General features: G+C 49.6%; 1 protein-coding gene across 5 annotated transcripts in view; it reads right to left on the bottom strand.

Moving 5' to 3' along the window:
* EPHA8 (EPH receptor A8) overlaps positions 1–17,555 on the bottom strand; it is a 120,756-nt gene that overhangs the window by 53,790 nt on the left and 49,411 nt on the right. For 3 of the 5 annotated variants that reach the window (XM_059716221.1, XM_059716222.1, XM_059716220.1), the window contains exon 2: positions 2,968–3,032. Coding sequence is in view for 3 of the 5 variants with exons in the window: in XM_059716220.1 (XP_059572203.1) it covers positions 2,968–3,032 (65 nt within the window). In the remaining 2 variants the exon portion in view is untranslated. Of the gene's footprint in view, positions 1–2,967; positions 3,033–3,289; positions 3,564–17,555 lie in introns of all 5 variants that reach the window. The other 2 variants (XM_019495293.2, XM_059716223.1) reach the window with 2 other exon arrangements.

The following is a 17,555-nucleotide window of genomic DNA, read 5'->3' as shown; positions in this document are numbered from 1 at the left end:
AGACTCTGGAGGAGTTTAAGCACTGCCTTGTGTATGGATCACAACTGAGCTTAAACAGGACCAGGTGCCTAGGGATCTTTGCCATCCAACACACCGGTGCCTAATGAGTTTTGTGGCTGCTGGACCAGGGGTTCTCAATCTTTTCTTATGATATAAGTAGTTATTGCAAGTCCCATTTTAGCATAGACTTTGCCAGTCTAGATCTGACCCCTATAAGCCTCACCTGGATAAAGCACCAGGGAACATAGTGGGGAACATGGTGGCAAAGGTGGGCTGGAAAAGATCTGCCATGCTTCATAGTGACATAGTCCAAGCTCTGTCTATTTAGCATCCTTAGGGGAAGACTAAGGATGACCTGTTCCTATACATGGAGCAAAACTGTGGTAACGGGCACGCTAGTATAGCACACAAAGGCCTAACAAGATCCAGCGGCTGGAAATTGAAGCGGGGTGAATTCAAGCTATAAAACAACAGCAAATATGAATAGTGAGAGTTATTCAAATATCTTGCCACAAGGTAGGGGAGGTTCTCTGTTACTGGCGATTTGCTAGATCAGAACGGGATGTTTTGCTAGCTCAAACAAGAGCTCCCCCCAGGAGGGCCGGTGGCCTGGTGTCTGCAGGGGGCTCAGAGGACATGATCACGGCGGTCCCTTCTGACCTGAGCATCTGTGAACCTACTGGGCTTCCGGGACACTCCTTCTTGCAGTGTCTGTGTGGTACAATTACTGCTGAGCTAATCGTTTAGTATTTTACAAATCGGATAATGTTTCATAAAATCTCCTTGCCCTTATTAGAAAGAATTCACAGCTCTGATCACTCCTTCTCAAACAGACACAGCGGGGACAGCAAGGCTCCAGCAACAGATCGATGGAAATGATTACAGGCCAGGAAAGATTTCTGTCCGAGAAGGAGCTGAAAAGATTAGGGCCATTTAGTTTGGAGAGGAGACAAAGAGGAGACAAGAAAAAATAACATGCGAGCAGAGGCCCTGCCATATCCCCATTCCTGGAAGATGTAATCTTTACGTTATAGATTGTGTTGTGTTGTGGGATTGGTTGCTGAAGGCTTGCGGGAGGGTTTCTGCTCCCCAAATGGACAAGGACAAGTCTTACGGTCAGGTTCTGGGCTCCATTTCAAATGACCCTTTTGCAAATGCTTCGCTCCAAGAGTCTTTGTGGAACCAGCCTCGGCTCTGCAAATGCTTGTGGGGGGATGAGGCAGAGGAAGGGCAAAGGTAGGTGGTTCTGGGTAGCTACCCACACCGCTGCAAGGCTGCGGATGACCACCCTGCAGCCCATGCCCCTGCAATGCAAGGCTGGGCTTACCCTTGCCCCCTACACAAGAGGCCACAACTCGCTCAGTATTTGTTCCATGCTAGGCGGCATTGCAGCTATGCCCGTCTAAGATGAGACCACACCATCCCTCCAGAGGCACGCACCTTGGTGCAACAAGGAGTGAGAAGCTATTCAGCCTGCAAGGGGGTATAATACCCCAGCAAACACCCAGTATCATTAAGCCTCAAGGTCTCATGACAGCGCACAGCTCTCCAAACCCCGTTGCCAGGACTTAAGTCTGATTTTGACCAACACAGCACTGGCTAGCTGGCCAGATGCATCTGTGGTAGCATGGCAGCCTGGAGAGCAAGGACATAGGCTGCAAGCTACAGCTAAGAAACCACCAGCTACAGGAAGCAAAGAGCAGCGAGCAGATAAATTGGTGTCAGTTTGTGTTTCAATCCCATGCCGAGCCTAATAAAAAAGGTGCATCTTGGAGAGGGGCGCTGGGCATGTGGGTGGGAAATGGTAAGAGGGTAGCAGGATTTGTGTGAACACGTAGAGTATGTGTGCCAGCTCGAGAAGCTGGGGCTGTGAGCATGTGTGTGTTGTGCATTGGGTGTGGGGGGCGGTGGGGTGTCAGATGCATGAGCCAAAAGTAGAGCCAGTGAGTGAGTGCAGGTCTACGTGGAAGGGAAAGGACGTGTGTTTGGGCTTGTGCATGCAGGCTTTTGCTCTGCGTGCGAAGGCGTGCACAGGCATGTATTTGTGCTAGGGGTGCAGGCGTGTTTGCACATACATTTGGTGCATTTGCATGTACACACAAAGGCTGCAGGTTACACTGCTCCCAGCTGCGGGCAGAAATGGATGGATAAATGACTGCCGAACTTACAGGGAGGCTATAATCCCTCAAGGTATATCAGAGAGCGGTGCTGTTGGTATGTGGTTACCTTTCAGGACTAACAGTTTTCTGGCAGATACACATCTCTGCAGCTGTATTAGCACAGACAAACAATGGCATCCTGGAGCTGATCAGATCCTGGGAGTAGCTCCAGCCTGCCGGTGCCCGAGCTCTAGCTCATGCTACTTAAATGCTGCCAGCGGACCACCACCTCTCCCAGCAAAGGGTTCCTGCTACTGCCCAGTATCCAGTACGTGCGTGTAGGCATGGCCATGCCTTCTGCTGGCTGCTACAGTCCCTCCCGCAGCTACTGCCCCCCCGGGGTCACTTCCAACCCAGCCAGCAGAGCTGCTCGCTGGAGACGCGGAGCAGCAGAAGTGAGTGTGCTTGGACGGACAGCTTCCCTGTGGCATTTGCCGTCTGTGGCCAGCAGCTGTGGTGACAGAAGCAGCCTAATTCAGACCAGAGCTTAGACAACCGTCAAAGATGACACCAACTTGCAGCTTGGCACAGCACTGCTCAAAGAGGGCTGAGGAGGGATGCCACCATGCATTACTGCTGCCCAACCCACCTGCAACCTGCAGGAGAAATCCCAGGGAAGTGGCATTGTGCTACAGCAGGAGCAAGCAAACTCTGCCAAGGTCACTTGCAGACTAATTTTGTCAGGAAGCAGACATGGGCATTTCTCCTTTGGGTACACCCAGCTCGCCTGTCATGGGCCAAGGCTGTGTGCACTGTACACCCCAGGATCTGTTCTGTTCACCGTGCTGGGCAAGAGCCTCATACTTACCCCGTGCGCAGGGTATGTGAGCCAGCCCCAGTCCCCGGGGATCGTCGATGTATCTAACAAGTTCACTGAAAAATAAAGGAAAAAAAAAAATCACATTAAAAAATTGCTCCCCTTTAACAAACGGTCAGGAAGAAAGCACAGTCCAAGCTACGCTGTGAGGCTTTCTGCAAACAGCGTGCTTACATCCCGCATAAAAGAGCGTGCTCACAACCCTTCCTCCATGCTCTTCAGGACACCTAAACCAGGCTTGTACCTCCACAGTACACCCACCAACACTCTGAGGCTGTGCAAACACCCCCTCGTGTCCCCCAGCAGCACTCACCTGTACCATTAAGCTGTGTGCAAGGTGTGTACACCCACATGTGCAGCAAGGCAGCGTGCTCCTACCCCCAAGTCACACACGCCTCTACCGATCACCTTTTCCCTACACACCAAGAGGTGACCTTTTGCAAATACCACAGCATGTCCGCGAGAAGAGGCAGCGTGTTTAAAATAGGAACGAATCCATGTTGCAGCGTGTGGATGTCTTCTCTCTGTTCTTGCACTTCAGCGTGCTCTACCCACACCGTGGGCTCTTCAGCCTCCTCATTCTGTGCCTGCAAAGAGTCGACCATGCTCGTGATTTAGCAGGAGCGTTACTGTTGGCAGAACTGCCTTATGTCCAGTGTCCAACAGGCCTCGGCTAGATCAGGACCCCACCGCAACACGCACAGCACACACAATCCTTCTCCAGTGGGTGCAAACTTGGAGAGAGAAGGCTGGAGATCGACTGAAGAGGAGCAAGCAGAAGGTAGACACAAGAAGAGAAAGTCTCGCCAAAGACATACATCCACTCCGGGGGCAATGGTATCACCGTGACCCCGCATAAAAACCTACGTTCAAACAATACGGGGATTGCAAAGTCAAGGGAATAGCACACGTAAGGTTGCCTGTGCGTTGGCCAACCTCGGCTGCCTTTTTTCAGGGAGACAAAAAGAGAGAAGCAAATATCAAATTCTGATGCTTGAAGCTTAGAAGTAGTGGAGCTCCTCAGGGAAGCTGTTGTGAGAATGGCTTTTTAAACGCAGGGAAACCAGTATATCTTTTTCCTTATTCTCATTCTCAGACAGGACCAAATTGTTTTGGTCAAAATTAAAAAGTTAGTAGGAGAGGCTGGCATGGAAAATGTGATGCAATGGCTGTTCGGCAGTCCTAAGCACAGGGTGCCCATAGCTACCCATGTTTCTCCCAGCTCTGCCCACAGCGAGAGCTAAAAACGGAGACCCCCACCCAGACCTGCCAGCAGTTGTGGCAGGGAGGGCGAGAGGAGCTGCGTCACGTGCCGCATGCCCCGACGAGAGTGCGCTGAATCATAGAAAAGCGGGGCTGGCAGGGACCTCAGGCGGGCATCTAGGGATGTAGGCACATGGGCACAGATACCCCAGGCTCCTCTCCCCTGCCTTTCACCCCCAGCTCCCTGGGGGCCGAGAACAGAGAGGAGTGCTGGTAGAAATAGGAGGGAAGCCAGTAGCGCAGGCCTCTGGGGGTGCCGTGCCCGGCGGGGGAAAGCGTGTGCGACTAATTCCCGACTGCTCTGCCCTGGCTCTCTCCCTGCCCCAGGTCCTGGAAGATGTAGGACCCAATTCAGCCCTGCACAGAGCTCTGCACTGAGGAAGGAGACGGTCTGGTGGGAAGGGGCTGCTCCTTTACCCCTGGGCCGGGCAGCAAGCGATGCTGGGCTGCGCCCTTGCCCCCGTGCCATGCTCTGCAACCCGCTACAGACCAGGAGCCACAAGGGCAGGTGGCAGCTTGCTCCCCTTGCACCCCCTGTCCGAGGGAGAGACCGGGAGGGGAGTCGGGACGAGAGGGATGGTGGAGTGGGCCCTCTCCCTCCAAGCACAGCGCCTTTGCCCGCTCCTCCGTCAGTAAAGCACCAGCTTTTCTGCGGCTCAGCTGAGCACTTCACCCTCACTTAGGCATTTCGGGTTAACGTGTGCACCCCAAAGCTGCTGTCAGGAGGCACCGCAGCGCACAGCTCCAGCCTGAGGCAGTCCACGCGGGAGAGCTCGTGGGAAGAGACGAGGCCCCAAGAGCATGCCTTCAACATCCCCCTGCACATGCCTGCATCTGCTCCATATCCCCTCCATGCTTCGGATCATAGGGCCCCGACGCACAAAGCCCGGGGGTCCGGGAGTGTCTCCGTGGGTGTGGGTCGAGCTGCCCTTCCTTCACCCCTGTCCATCAGACCCGTCCTCCTCCCCTCGCCGTCACCAGAAACCTTCTTTGCGACCTCTGCCTTTGCTTTACAGATCGGACTCAGGGGACACAGGAGATGGAGGTGCCACATCCCTGCGCTCGCCCTGAAAATAAATAGCTGTGCCTCCGAATTGCAGCCCTGGCTAGGTAACAGGCTGCTCCCCCGAGGCACCTCCACAACAGCGCGACAGCGGCCACATTAAGGGCAGCGCTCGTCGACTTATTTTCGTGGGGGGAAAGCCCCACCCTCCACTCCAAATAACCCCAGTGGCACAAGAGCGGCATGTGGAACAGACCTTACCTTGTGTGTGTGCAGCATCTACCGCGGGGGCCCAGGTCTTGGCTGGGTCGCTAAGCACTGGAACACAAATAATAAATCCTATTGCCGCTAATAATGATCCGTGTCCCCGCTGGGCTCTGGTCCGGGACACTAGCCAGCGGGGCGCCCTCCCCCAGCGGGGGCCTGGGCTCGCCACAGTGCCAGCCCGGGCAGCTGGAGGAACGGGTGCCACTTTCACTTACTATTACAAATCAGGAAAGGAGTGTGGGAGACAAGGAGCAGGGACGTGAGCTGGCTGTGAAACGCCCGGACGTCATGCTCCTGACAGAGCAGATTAGGAGCTTTTGAGGCATTTATTAATGTTAGCAGAACAATTTGAAAGAATTTCCAGGGCTTCTGGTGCGACTTCATTGGCTCAGCCGCAGGACGAGCCCCCGTGCTCCCCAGCGAGGCGCTGCTCAGACTGCTAAAGAGCCACCTTGCCCTCAGCACGGAGTAATTGCCTCCGAGATCTCAAATCCATTTTTATTTGTTATTGTTAATCTGAAGATTTTCTGCCCATTTTCCCTGGGTAATTTGCGCAGCGAGGGCCTGGGCCCAGGAGATTTCCTGCTCGTAATGCAAGAGCACGCTACCTACAACCTCCTCAGTGCACGGGTCAGGCCCACGCTCCGGAGGGGCAGCAGCAAGGTCGGCGCTGCCGCGGGCCCAGCCGGGCTCCCACAGCTTCCTCTCCACACTTAAATAAGACACTGGGTTTAAACACTGCTCCCTGGAGAGGCGCAGACACAGCCGCAGACTCCCGAAGGGCTTTGGAAGCCAGCTAGGATCTAGGCGCAAGGTTTCACGGGTCTCTGGCGACGGCCACCAAGGCTGCAAGCCCCTGCATTGGAGCAGGGAGTTGCAATGCTCCTAAAGCCCCTGGGGTTTAGATGGGAGGAAAAAAAATCATGCTTCCTTCTGGTTTCTGCAATCTTCAGATGAAACCAATTACCCTGGCTCCCCAGCGCCCAGGCAGGAGAGATCAGGGGTCTCAGGTGCTGCTAGTTGTGTGACTGGGGTACCTGCCAGTTCAAGCCACGCGGCACCACCTGGTTGCGGTGAGCCCTGCACGAGAGCCTGAACAAGAAGGCCATCCCTGACAAAAAGCCTCAGTGTATATTAAAAGGCAATCAGGACTCGTGGTAGAGGTGATATCTTTTATTAGGCCAACAAGATTTTTGCAAAAAGAATTTCCTTAATTGCAAGCTTTCAAGCACAAACACCCTTCATCAGGCATCGGAGAAAAGATTGTAAAAGTTCTCCTGGGTAGAAATGAAAGCTCATGTTTCATAGGATCAATGTATACTACTGTGAAATGAACTGCTCTGAGGCATGCTAATACTGGAGATACAATCCACGCATGCAGATGTTGTGCATGTGGAAGTGGATAAAATATTGCATCGTAAGAAAGGCAATGGCAGGGATTGTATTTTACATTGAATTTGTAAAGTGGGTTAATAGCAGTAATTAAGGGAAGCTTCTTAACACAATTAGTGGCCTCTGGTCCACCCACCAGCTGGTAACCGTAATAAAAAAAGATATTTTTTCCCCTGAAACCTGTACTCTTCCTTCTGGGTCAGCAATGCGAAAAAGGGGGACACAGCAGAAGCGCTCATAGCAGGACCCCTGTCAGGTAACACTTGCAAATTCTGCTAATACTTCAAACTACAACTACAAATGTGGAAGAAGAGGCTGGGGGGAATTGTCACCCCACCCCTCGCACACACAATACACGACAGCAAAAAGGATAGTCGAGCGGCTGAATCCTTACCGGCAGGGGCCAATGAACCAAGGCAAAGGTGGTGATGTTTCAACCACCTACGCACCGGAGTTGGATACTCCAAGGAGCTAATGCAGTGGGGCTATACCAGTGGTTCAACCACCTGTGACTGCAGGGCTCAGACTATGCAACACCTGCTGCAATCCCAGCTGCTTGAAGGCACGTGTACAATGAAAGATCTCAAAGTACAATAAGTGAGCACAAGCATGCATTACAAGCCAGTCAAATGCAGCGCAGAGACACGCAAAGAATGCAACAGAGACCACGCGACAGGCTGAGGGTGGTCTGCCTTTGCATCCAAGGCAGGGACCTCATGCAGCACCTGGATTCCCAGCTGGACTAGACACCCATCTGGCCAGGGCAGTGGAGAGACAAAGTCCTCAATGTGGAGGAAGGTTGTAGCCACCTGACTTCCAATCCAGGTGGAGGTGGTAGTTTGAGGGCCCCGTCTCCGTACACCTCCAGTTCTCTTTGATATGATGAGGTCTCTCTGCCTCAGGATTGCAAATTCCAACTCGCTTTCCAAGCACCGTTTAGATGATACGAGTCCATGCTTTCAGTTTGGCTCTGCAGCTCGAGCTGGAACAGCCAGGAGACATCAGAGGAAATCCTTGCAGTCATGCAGGGAAATTAGCAATGATTATTCATCCGAATGGAAGCCTCCTCGCCCACAACGGGACACGGACCAGGCCAAACCAGTCCGAGTCTGGACTCTGGTTGGAGGGTGGCCGAGTGGCGGTCACTAGACGGACGACACAAGCATTTGCTGGGGGTTCATGTGACAAAGAACTGGGAGCAGGATCCTGCTGTTTGGGTGAGCAATTAGTCAACCACGGGACTGGCATTTCTAACACCCGCGTGCAGTTCTTGCCAGGTCTCTTGTGCTATCCAACACGTGACCATTTGGAAATCCTCTCAAGTCTGTGTCCAGTTGCTTCAGTTACCCTGTGTCCTTAAAAGGGAGAAACTAGGAACGAGAGCCCCGACAAGGGCAGAACTCTGCAAAAGGCATTTATAAGCCACTGGGTGCTTTGGAGGGGCTGGCACCGATTCTGGGGACATAGGGCAGGTAAGTTGTTGCTTCCTACATCCAACAAGAAGTATGTGCCCTGGAGTGGTGCCAAAGGGGTCACAGGCTGATGGCTGGGCTCTGCTGAGGACCAGGGGAGCTCAAAAAGCCAGAGGCCTAGCATGGCGTGTGGGTCCGCCGGACACAGCAGCTTGGTGGGCAGGGGAACAGGGCTAGAACAGCATAGCAAGTGGAAGCCAAAGCTCATGGCATGTCCAAGAGCAGCAGGAAGGGGGGGGGGGGGAAATCAAGAGTCCTCACTAATTGTTAACCCACTGCAGTCTTTGCTTTAATTATTTGATCATCTCCGTGCCAGGCAGCCAGCTCCCAGCTCACACGTGCAAAGGAAGGGTCAGCAGGAGCAGCCCTGTTCCCTTGGGCTTCAATTCCTCTCCATTAGAACTTCAAAGGCCTCCCAAGATTCACAGCCCGGCTCCCTCCTTGCAACAACGCCTCGTGCATTGATAATTAAACTCTTATCAGTACTTCTAGACGCCGCTGTTCTCTGCCTCCGAATCCCCACCCCGCTGGAACGGCGAGCCCTGAACCCGTCCCCTGCCCCTCCTGTGCTAGCCAAGCTGGCTAGTAACTCCACTGCTGCTCGGCCTCCCGCTAGTTCCCACCCGCTATTAGACCCCGCTCAACACAGTGAATAAGGGAGACTTTGCTGCAGCAGAAAAAGCATTAGGTCTGCAGGAAAGGTACAGGAAAGCAAGAACGAATGGGATTGCTTCCCAATTTTCAGAGCCAGGCTAGGACAGATATTCCTGAACAGCCATTTGAGCTGTGAATATGCATCGATGCCAACTGCAAATCGTGAGACACTTAAAATGGTGAGATTTTAGCTAGTATTAAAGTGTTGCATATTTTGTCAGCCTCGCATTGAGAGCTTTCAAGTCACATCGGTAAGATTTTCTCTAAACACAAGGGTTAAAAATGTAACCTTTTCCAAAAAGAAAGAAAGGAAAAAGAACTCACATAGCCACACACACCCAGGGATTGGGCCTTTAAGAAAAGTCATCAACGATTGAAAAACCCACAATAACATTTTTTCCAGTTGGCAAGAATTGGAACATGGAGTTTTTCCAATTAATGACCTAGGTTGAACTGGAGGTGTTTATTAGTAATTTTCGTTCACCGGGTCCTTTGTACCTATTCTACCTCATGGTGATCCTATAAGTGACACAGCCTCTGCGCCGGTAACAATATTCCCAGATGCTGAGCACAGCTCTTAAAATTGGACGTTTTAATTCAGGCAGGTCAAAAGTGTTCTCATTTACACAATAGATGCTGAAACCCTTCCAGCACCAAATCTGAGCACGTGGATTACAGCGGGACCTGCAGCTCCTCAGCCACCGAGTTAGCACATAGCCACCATCGCACTTCAGTTGTAAAACCTTGGCTTCTGTTTCCTGATTGGTTTTTTTTTTAATTGGGAAGATAATGAATGCCGAATACCGTATGTCACCAGAGCTGGCTGAGGCTTGGAATATCCATTTCATAGGAAATGTCAAGTTTTCCAAACTATTTTTGTTCAGATTCAGAACAATATGCACGTTGTTTGGAAATTCTGGTTTCCAAAAAGTTCTGTTGAAAAACTGAATTTCCAAGCTATGTAATTTCTCATTTTAATTGGAATTTCAACATTTTATGCCATTGCTTTGCCATGTTTTTGGAATTTCATGTGATGGTTTTGCTTGCATGTTCTTTCATGCCATGTCCATAGTAGCAATGCATAATCCAGTGAGAACAGGACAAATGGTTTCAGTGCAACAGATGCAGGAGACAATGATACAGAAGAGAGATGGGGTTTCAGTCGGTGCAAAGTATCGGAGAATCACAGAATCGTGGAAGCCGGGCTGGAAGGGACTACGGAAGGCCATAATTCATCCAGAAACAGCATCACCCCTGTCCAAACCATCCCACACAATCCTCATCTAACCTATTAGTAAAGCTACAGTCAATCCTGACACCCGACCACAAGGCACAGCACCCCAAGCTGCCGCAGGTAAAGCAGGGCCACGACAGCGGTCAGCCTTCTCTGGCAACTGCCCTCACGATTGAAAAATAATGGATTTCCACTGTTATATAACATCAGATTACTACAGGTTAACCGAAGCACAGTAGAGCACTATTATTTATTGCCACCTCTTGAAATAATAGGGAAAGGAACAATCCCAAAGCATTGCTCTGACATCCCAAAATAAAGTATCAACACTTCCTCAAAGCAAGACAAAGAGCAGCATTTTCCAGCTCTTTCCAATGAGAAAGCAACTGGATGAAAATCTTCCGACCGTTCTGGCTTCTCCCCACCCCGCTCGGTTCGGCACACCATCTAGCGATGGCTGGGCCACACAGACCGGTTGATTAACCTGCCACAGCCCTGGACAACGGAGCGAGTTTTTTCAGCTTAGGTCGTTGACAGCAATGCTTTCAAATTCACCGGGCGTGGGTTTAATTCTCGTCGCTGCCAGCCCTCCCAGTGTCCGGGCGCGTTAGGATCACATTGGTCCATACAACGAAATGCAAACAAGGGGCTCTACTAATCGTATACGAACATGGCACCGAGTGCACTGGCACAGCTGTGCCAAGAACTATCATTATAAGTCAACCCCATGCCAAGGGGTGTGAGGGCAGCATTACAGGCTCCTGACCAACATGCACAGACTCCAGGGCCTATTGCTCACCCCGTTTCTCTCCAACCACACTGGACATCTACTGCCTTGGTCAGCAAGCACGTGCCGTGGGTGTCTAGGGAAGAACTACAGCTCATTATGAATTCAGAGCAGGAGGAAGGAAAGGAGGAGGTGGGAAAGCTTGGGGGACTCGAGGGGAGAAAGGTCAGAGAAACAAGCAACTCCACGGAGACATTTGAGGTCTGGAGCTGTGAGGAGGGGGAGAGGGGCAGGGAGCATCAGGAGACCAGCGAGAGGACAGGCCTTAAGGGAACAGCTGGAGTCGGAGAAGGGGAGTGCAGAAAGGGGCGTCCGGCTGAAGGGTCCTGCCAGCTCATCACCAGTGCTCAGACAGCAGCTTTTGAAGCTGCCCCCCCAGGGAGATCTGGGCCCGGTAGCAAGACATGCCGGGGGGTTATGGCTTGCCGAGACAGCTGCTGCCCTCAGTGCGAGATGGCCCTGGATTCAGCCTGGAGCCTTGCTCCGGGCGAGGCAGAAGCTTCCCCCATTGCACTGCCCTCCACCACAGTGCACCCAGTTCTGCTGTCCCGTGCCACCTGCTGACCAGCCCGTCACACCCAAACATCACGTCCTCAGGTGCACGCGCGCTTAGCCTTCTGCAAGGGAACAGCCCCAGCAGGAGGAGTTTGAATCCCCTGCTTCAGTGATCCTGCCCGCTTTGTACCCACCTGCTTCTCTTTTCGCACTCCCCTCCTGCCCCATGCCAATGGCATTACACTGATTCCTTGGCATGGCTCCTGCCTTTTGCTGCCATGGCCCCAGGACTTCAAAGCATCACAATGAGTGGCCTAGATTCAAGAGCGATCGCTGTTTCGGGATGTTTCTGGCTTTTGATGCCTGGTTTTGAGAACTTGGTTTTCCAAGGTTGCCGAGCCCTGGAGCTCGGACTGACCGTGTGTGGGGTTGCTGGTGCTTCTGGTAACTCTACAACCGGACACCCAAGACCAGAGGAATCCCAGGCAGCGACTACTTTGCAAGCAAGTGGTCTCTGCGTTTTCAGGGCTTCATTGCTGAGCTGCAGCTGAAGTTTCCTGCATAGGCCCTTGCCTAGTCCTTAGAAATCAAAGCTCAATTGGTAACAGCATCTGTTCCCATTCAAGCTCTTATTCTGCTGCACCTATTCACAACTGCACGCGCAACAGAAAACACCCGTGCCACTGCCTACTACAGTCTGCAGGGTCGGGGTCCTGGCTAAGGGGGTGCAGAAACTGGTTCATCATCCAAGACAGGTGCGATTTACTGTGTAACCACATTCGTTTGGGAGGGAAGTGGTCCATGTGAGACCCCTGCCAGGCTCCCCCAGGAAAAGGAGAATGCCCCATTTTTCAGGAGCTCTCAGTACACTGAATCATTGAAAATGAGGGCTGGAAGGGACCTCAGGAAGACGGGCCCACCTGCATCATCCCAGACAAGGCTTTGTCTGCCCAGGTCTTCCAAACCTCCAGGGATGGAAGTGCCACAATTTCTGCTATAAATGCACCCTATCATGGAGTTTCTTATAGTCCTAGCGCTCTCCATTTGGCATGTGCAATGCTCAAAAAAAAAAAAGAGCAATATCTATAGTGTTTGCCCAAACCAGTTTCTTTTCTTACATTCCCTTAGTAGTTTTCCAAGGAGCTCATGACAACCAGCTTTCTGTACAAACCCAAATCTTCTCCCAGTATCGCACCAAACGCCCGTACCAGTATAGACATCCCAGGCTTTTAAGCCAGCTATAACTCTCAATAGCCTCTCTTGCACCTTGGCTACAGCTGAGGAAGCTGCAGGCCAAATTCAGTGCTAATGTAGGCAGTTGCAACTTCAAATGAAGTGAATGGGAATTTGCTCCCCAGGAGAGAACGTGGCCTTATATATTGTAGCTAAGCCATTTATCTTCTAGAACCAAAATCACACGTCACTTTTACATGAAGATTAAATTCCATCGCACTTGGTGTTGCTCACAGAACCGCTGTGTTCCTCACCACAACAGAAATTCCCCTTGGGCACGGCCCCGGGAAGGCTATCGCCGTATTCTCCAAAAATCTCTGCAGAGGTGGCAGCCTATTTGGAGTGGAGACTTCAGGAAAATTTCAGAAAAGTGTTTTCCCCTGTGAATTATTCACCAAGAAATTCTGATGTCTTCCAATTTGCTCATTAGTCACAGCTGCTTGATGGACATCATGTGTGGAGGGGTTTCTTTCGATTAGGCATGTACCCCCCCACCCCATACCACAGCTCTTTCCTCCAGGCTGGCAGTGGCTGCAAGTATAGCAAAGGGAAGCAAGCTTGGCCCAGAGGCTGCCTTTATTCTTACTAAAGGAAACCTACTCTGATCCATCACAGGATGCTTTTCAACTACATGCTCTGAGCACACTTTGAATTATTTGTTGCTTGTCCTTTGGTGATCACAGTGTGACATCCTAAGTGGAGTAACTACCCCTTGATGGGAACGCTGAAGTTTTTAGAGTGGGTCACGCTTATAGATGTGGAGGATTTCTTGATTTAAGGGAAAGCCGAATCATCCAAAGTGGAATTTGTAGAACACTGTCACCATCACCATTATCCCTCCCAAACCGCTGGCATCCGCTGAAGGTCTCATGTAGCCAGCAGGAAAACATTATATTAGAGTTTCTAAAGTCACATATGATGATCTTCTAACAGAAAAGTTATTGCACCCACACAAGGTAACTCCACTTTGGACCTCATTATGATGGATAAAGATGAATTAATCACTGGACTGGAAGTTGGTGGTTGCCTAGGGACTGTGATCGTGACCTGATTACATTCAATGTGGGCAAGCAGAACAGTCCCAGACAGTTTTAAATTATATGCATTAAAATTATAATAATAAAATAAAAATTATAATATAAATCAATAAATACAGTTTAACATACATAGTTTTTAATTAATAAATTAAACACACACAAATATATAAATAATGCTTCAAAAGAGCTGGTTTTCCGATGCTGTATATTGCATTGTTGAGAACAATGCTGGAGTAATGTATATACTTGTGATATCTGCATTTAAAAAAAAGAAAAAGATACTGGAAAGTCAGAAAGGGTGCAGAAGAGAGCCACACAAATGATTCAGGGATTACAAAATGCTATAAAAGGGAAAATTGTAAAGATCTTGGTATGTTTGGTTTATCACAAAATGAGACAATTTGGTTAGTGTCCATGTGCCTCCATGGACCGAAAAATAAGGGTAATAAAAGGCTCTAATGTAGCAAAGCCATTAACAAGAACAAATGGTTGGACGCTGAAGCCAGACAAACTCAAATTAGATACAAGGTACAATCTTTAATGTGAGAAAGAAACTGTCAAGGGAAGTGATGGATTCTTCCTTTCCTGCTGACTTTCAAGTAAGTATTGAATGCCTTTATGAAAGGTATGCTTTAGCCACACAGGTTATGGGGCTCAGCTGGGTCACTGCATGACATTTAGTGAGGCTACATGACTTGGTGGGTTTTTTAGTCATAAATTCTACATATGGAGAAAATGGGAAATTTCTATTTTTATGAAAAAAGCCGCACATGACAGCTTGCCCGCTCACTTTTGTATTATGATGCATTGGGAACAACAGGGTTAATTTCTTTCTCTGGGAGAGAATAAGAACAGATGGATGTTGGTCAGGTAGACTTGTCTGCATTAGTAGGAATAAACTATGGAGGACTATCAACATCTGAATAGAGATTAAATGGAAGACCAAGGACCAGCTGTTTGCTTTTAATGACTGCTAGCCAAGAGAGAGGGAGCTTGAGAAACAGCATGACAACAGCTTGAAACAAAGGACTGAGCTGTTGTGACAGGTTGTATAAACTCTGCTACCCAGTTCAAGGAGAGAGAGAAAATCCTGGACATTTTGGAGCAGAGAGACGAGTCATGCTGCCGGCACAGCCACACGCACAAGCTTTGCCTTTCAGTTCTTCGAGCAAAAGAGTTCAAAGGCTAAAAACAGACATCAGGTTTATCCCAGGTCTGTCCTGGGCTTTGATTTGCATCAAAACAGGTGCAAGACATTCATTTACAAACACAGCTTGGATGGCAGTTTACTCAAATAACCACCCTCCAACGGGCTGGTATATCTGTAGCGTCCCAGAAGAGGAGGCTTTGTCCCGGGAGAAGTCTGATGTCTGTTTTCAGCCTCTGAAACTGGAGTACAGTTATCCAATACACGCCATCTTGGTGGGAAAGAGCCATCCTTTGTCGCGGAGAACACCTGCTGGGTCCAGTCCTCTCAAAGGAGTCAAGCGTCTAGCAGGACTTCAGGCTCCTTGAGACTTGCTAAGAGCGCTGCTAAAGCCGACGTCCAGTCGTAGAGTAGCAGAGCTGCAAGGCTCACTCACGCAAGAGGGAGGAGGTCTAGTCTTCTGGCTCAGATCAAGTGTCTCGGCCTCTTGCGGGCTAAGATCAAGTGGGGGCATCTGAACCCCAAGACCTCCGGGCTTGAGGCTGCACATGGGATGCCTGCCAATGGATTTGGGAGTGTCTGAAGTCCAGGGCGAGAGCCTGGGATGGAGGATGCGCGCTGGTTGTAGCGCCGTACGTGGCGTTCAGAAGGATTGAGTTCTGCCTGCTCAATCCATATGGTTTTTGAATGATTGAGTTCTGCTCAATTGATATGATTTGGAATAGATTTGAACTGGAACACAAAATATATTAATTAAAAGAAGAAAAAAAAAAGAGAGAAGAGGAGGTCTAGCACCTAGCAATAGAGGTGTTCCTTAAACAGCAGCGATGCTGCCTGGGGGTCCCCGACACAATGACAGGGTCTTTCATTTTCCCCCCTATTTTTAATATAATATTTCTACTGAAACAGCTATATTGAAATTTTGATTTATCAGAACATATTTTTATAGTTATCCAAATATTCCCTTTAGCAAGAACCAGGTTTTCAGTAAACAAAAAGGTTGACAACACCTTTACTATTATTATGGAAAAAACCTTGAGAAGTGGCTCTGCTTTCATTCCACTAGGTAGAAAGTAATGCCAACATCTGTCAACTTTTAAGGGGGTGGGGAGGGAAACAGCTTGATAAAATATATTAGCAGAGAAAGAATAATTAAAGCAAACGCAATTATAAAACAAGCGCAGAACACTCTCATTGTAAACCTTTGCATCAGCAGAGAGTCACTCAAGTATTTGCTTTCCACCAGCAGTTTTGTGAACAAGCAAACAAACAAACAAACAAACAAAAAATCACATACATGAATATTTTTAGAAAACAAATAGAGGGGCTTGCAAATATTGTCCAAGGAAATTTACAGTTTTCATTCACTTACTCACAAGCACTTTTGCACTAGCCACCCACCTCCATGAGCTGTACATGGAAAGTCTGTTATTCCCCCCACCCCCCCAAATCTTTTAATTCTAAAAATGACCGTGGCATCTCCAAAGCATTACAGCTTCTTCGAGCTGAAAAAGCAACTTTGCCTTTCAGAGACTTGCTCTTCCATCACCCCACCCTCGTCGCTGCTGGGAGAAGGGGCGAGAAAGCAAAACACCTTGAATAAGTGACTGGATGATTTTTACACCCCCCCCAGTTTGAGCACAGGGGCTACAAGTGAGATTAGCAAGGGACGAGTCCATGAAATATTCCCTCCACTAGCTGTGGTCTGCACTTAGCTTTCACTCGATGTAAGCCCCAAAATAAGGTGCCAGGCTTTCAAAGGAAAACCGAGCTCGTTTTTAATACAAGCCGGGTTGTGAGAAGGAGCTATCTATTGGGCCATCTGGCCTGGGATCATTTGAAAATTTGGCCCCGTAAGTGAAGACTAATGAGAAAGGCTTTGCAGCCCGTGTTAGCTGCCTGGAAGGCGCTCCCAGTGTTTACCATTCCTTTCTTTTCCTTCCCCGACCCCTTTTTCCCTTTCTTATTGGAGATGCCTCTTAAACATGTGGGAATGCAACTGCCAGGCCCGCTCTTCCTGCCTGGACCATCTGTACCTGCTCTCCTGGTGCTTAAATTATTCCCTAATCTCATGGCACCTCACCACTTTCCCACGACTTTCCAGATATGTTGCTAGTGTTACAGCAATGCGATCCGCTGGCCCTTTTAATACATAGGGAGGCATCGCATCTCTGTGTGTTCAGATTATACAAATATTCCCCTCCCACGGGCGCAAATGGAAGCAGAAATCCCCATGGTCTCAGCCTGGATTTCTAGCTAAAAAACAGACAGTATAACAAGGCCCATTTTTTTACCAATACTTTTTTTTTTTTTTTTAAGGAGTTTTTCTTCACTTACTAATTGTCCAAATTATTCTCCTCTTCTTGCCTGAAGATAGATTTTCAAACAGTCCATAACTCAGCTGTTTCAGACTTACCATTAATTTCTTTCCTCTTTTTATTAATGGCTGTAGCACTGCCCGGTCTCAGCAGCATTTCCTTTCCCCCTGATATATTTGATAAATGCCCTTATCCCCCCAGCTGCATTAGCCACTCATCACCAGCCTAGGTTCTCCCCCACCCCCCATAAGCTTTAAATTGGCCAAGCTTTCCCGTG

This window comes from Alligator mississippiensis, chromosome 13, assembly GCF_030867095.1.
Source record: "Alligator mississippiensis isolate rAllMis1 chromosome 13, rAllMis1, whole genome shotgun sequence".
Lineage (NCBI taxonomy): Eukaryota > Metazoa > Chordata > Crocodylia > Alligatoridae > Alligator > Alligator mississippiensis.
Note: the sequence above shows the minus strand (reverse complement) of the source record. Positions and strands in the feature narration are given on the sequence as shown.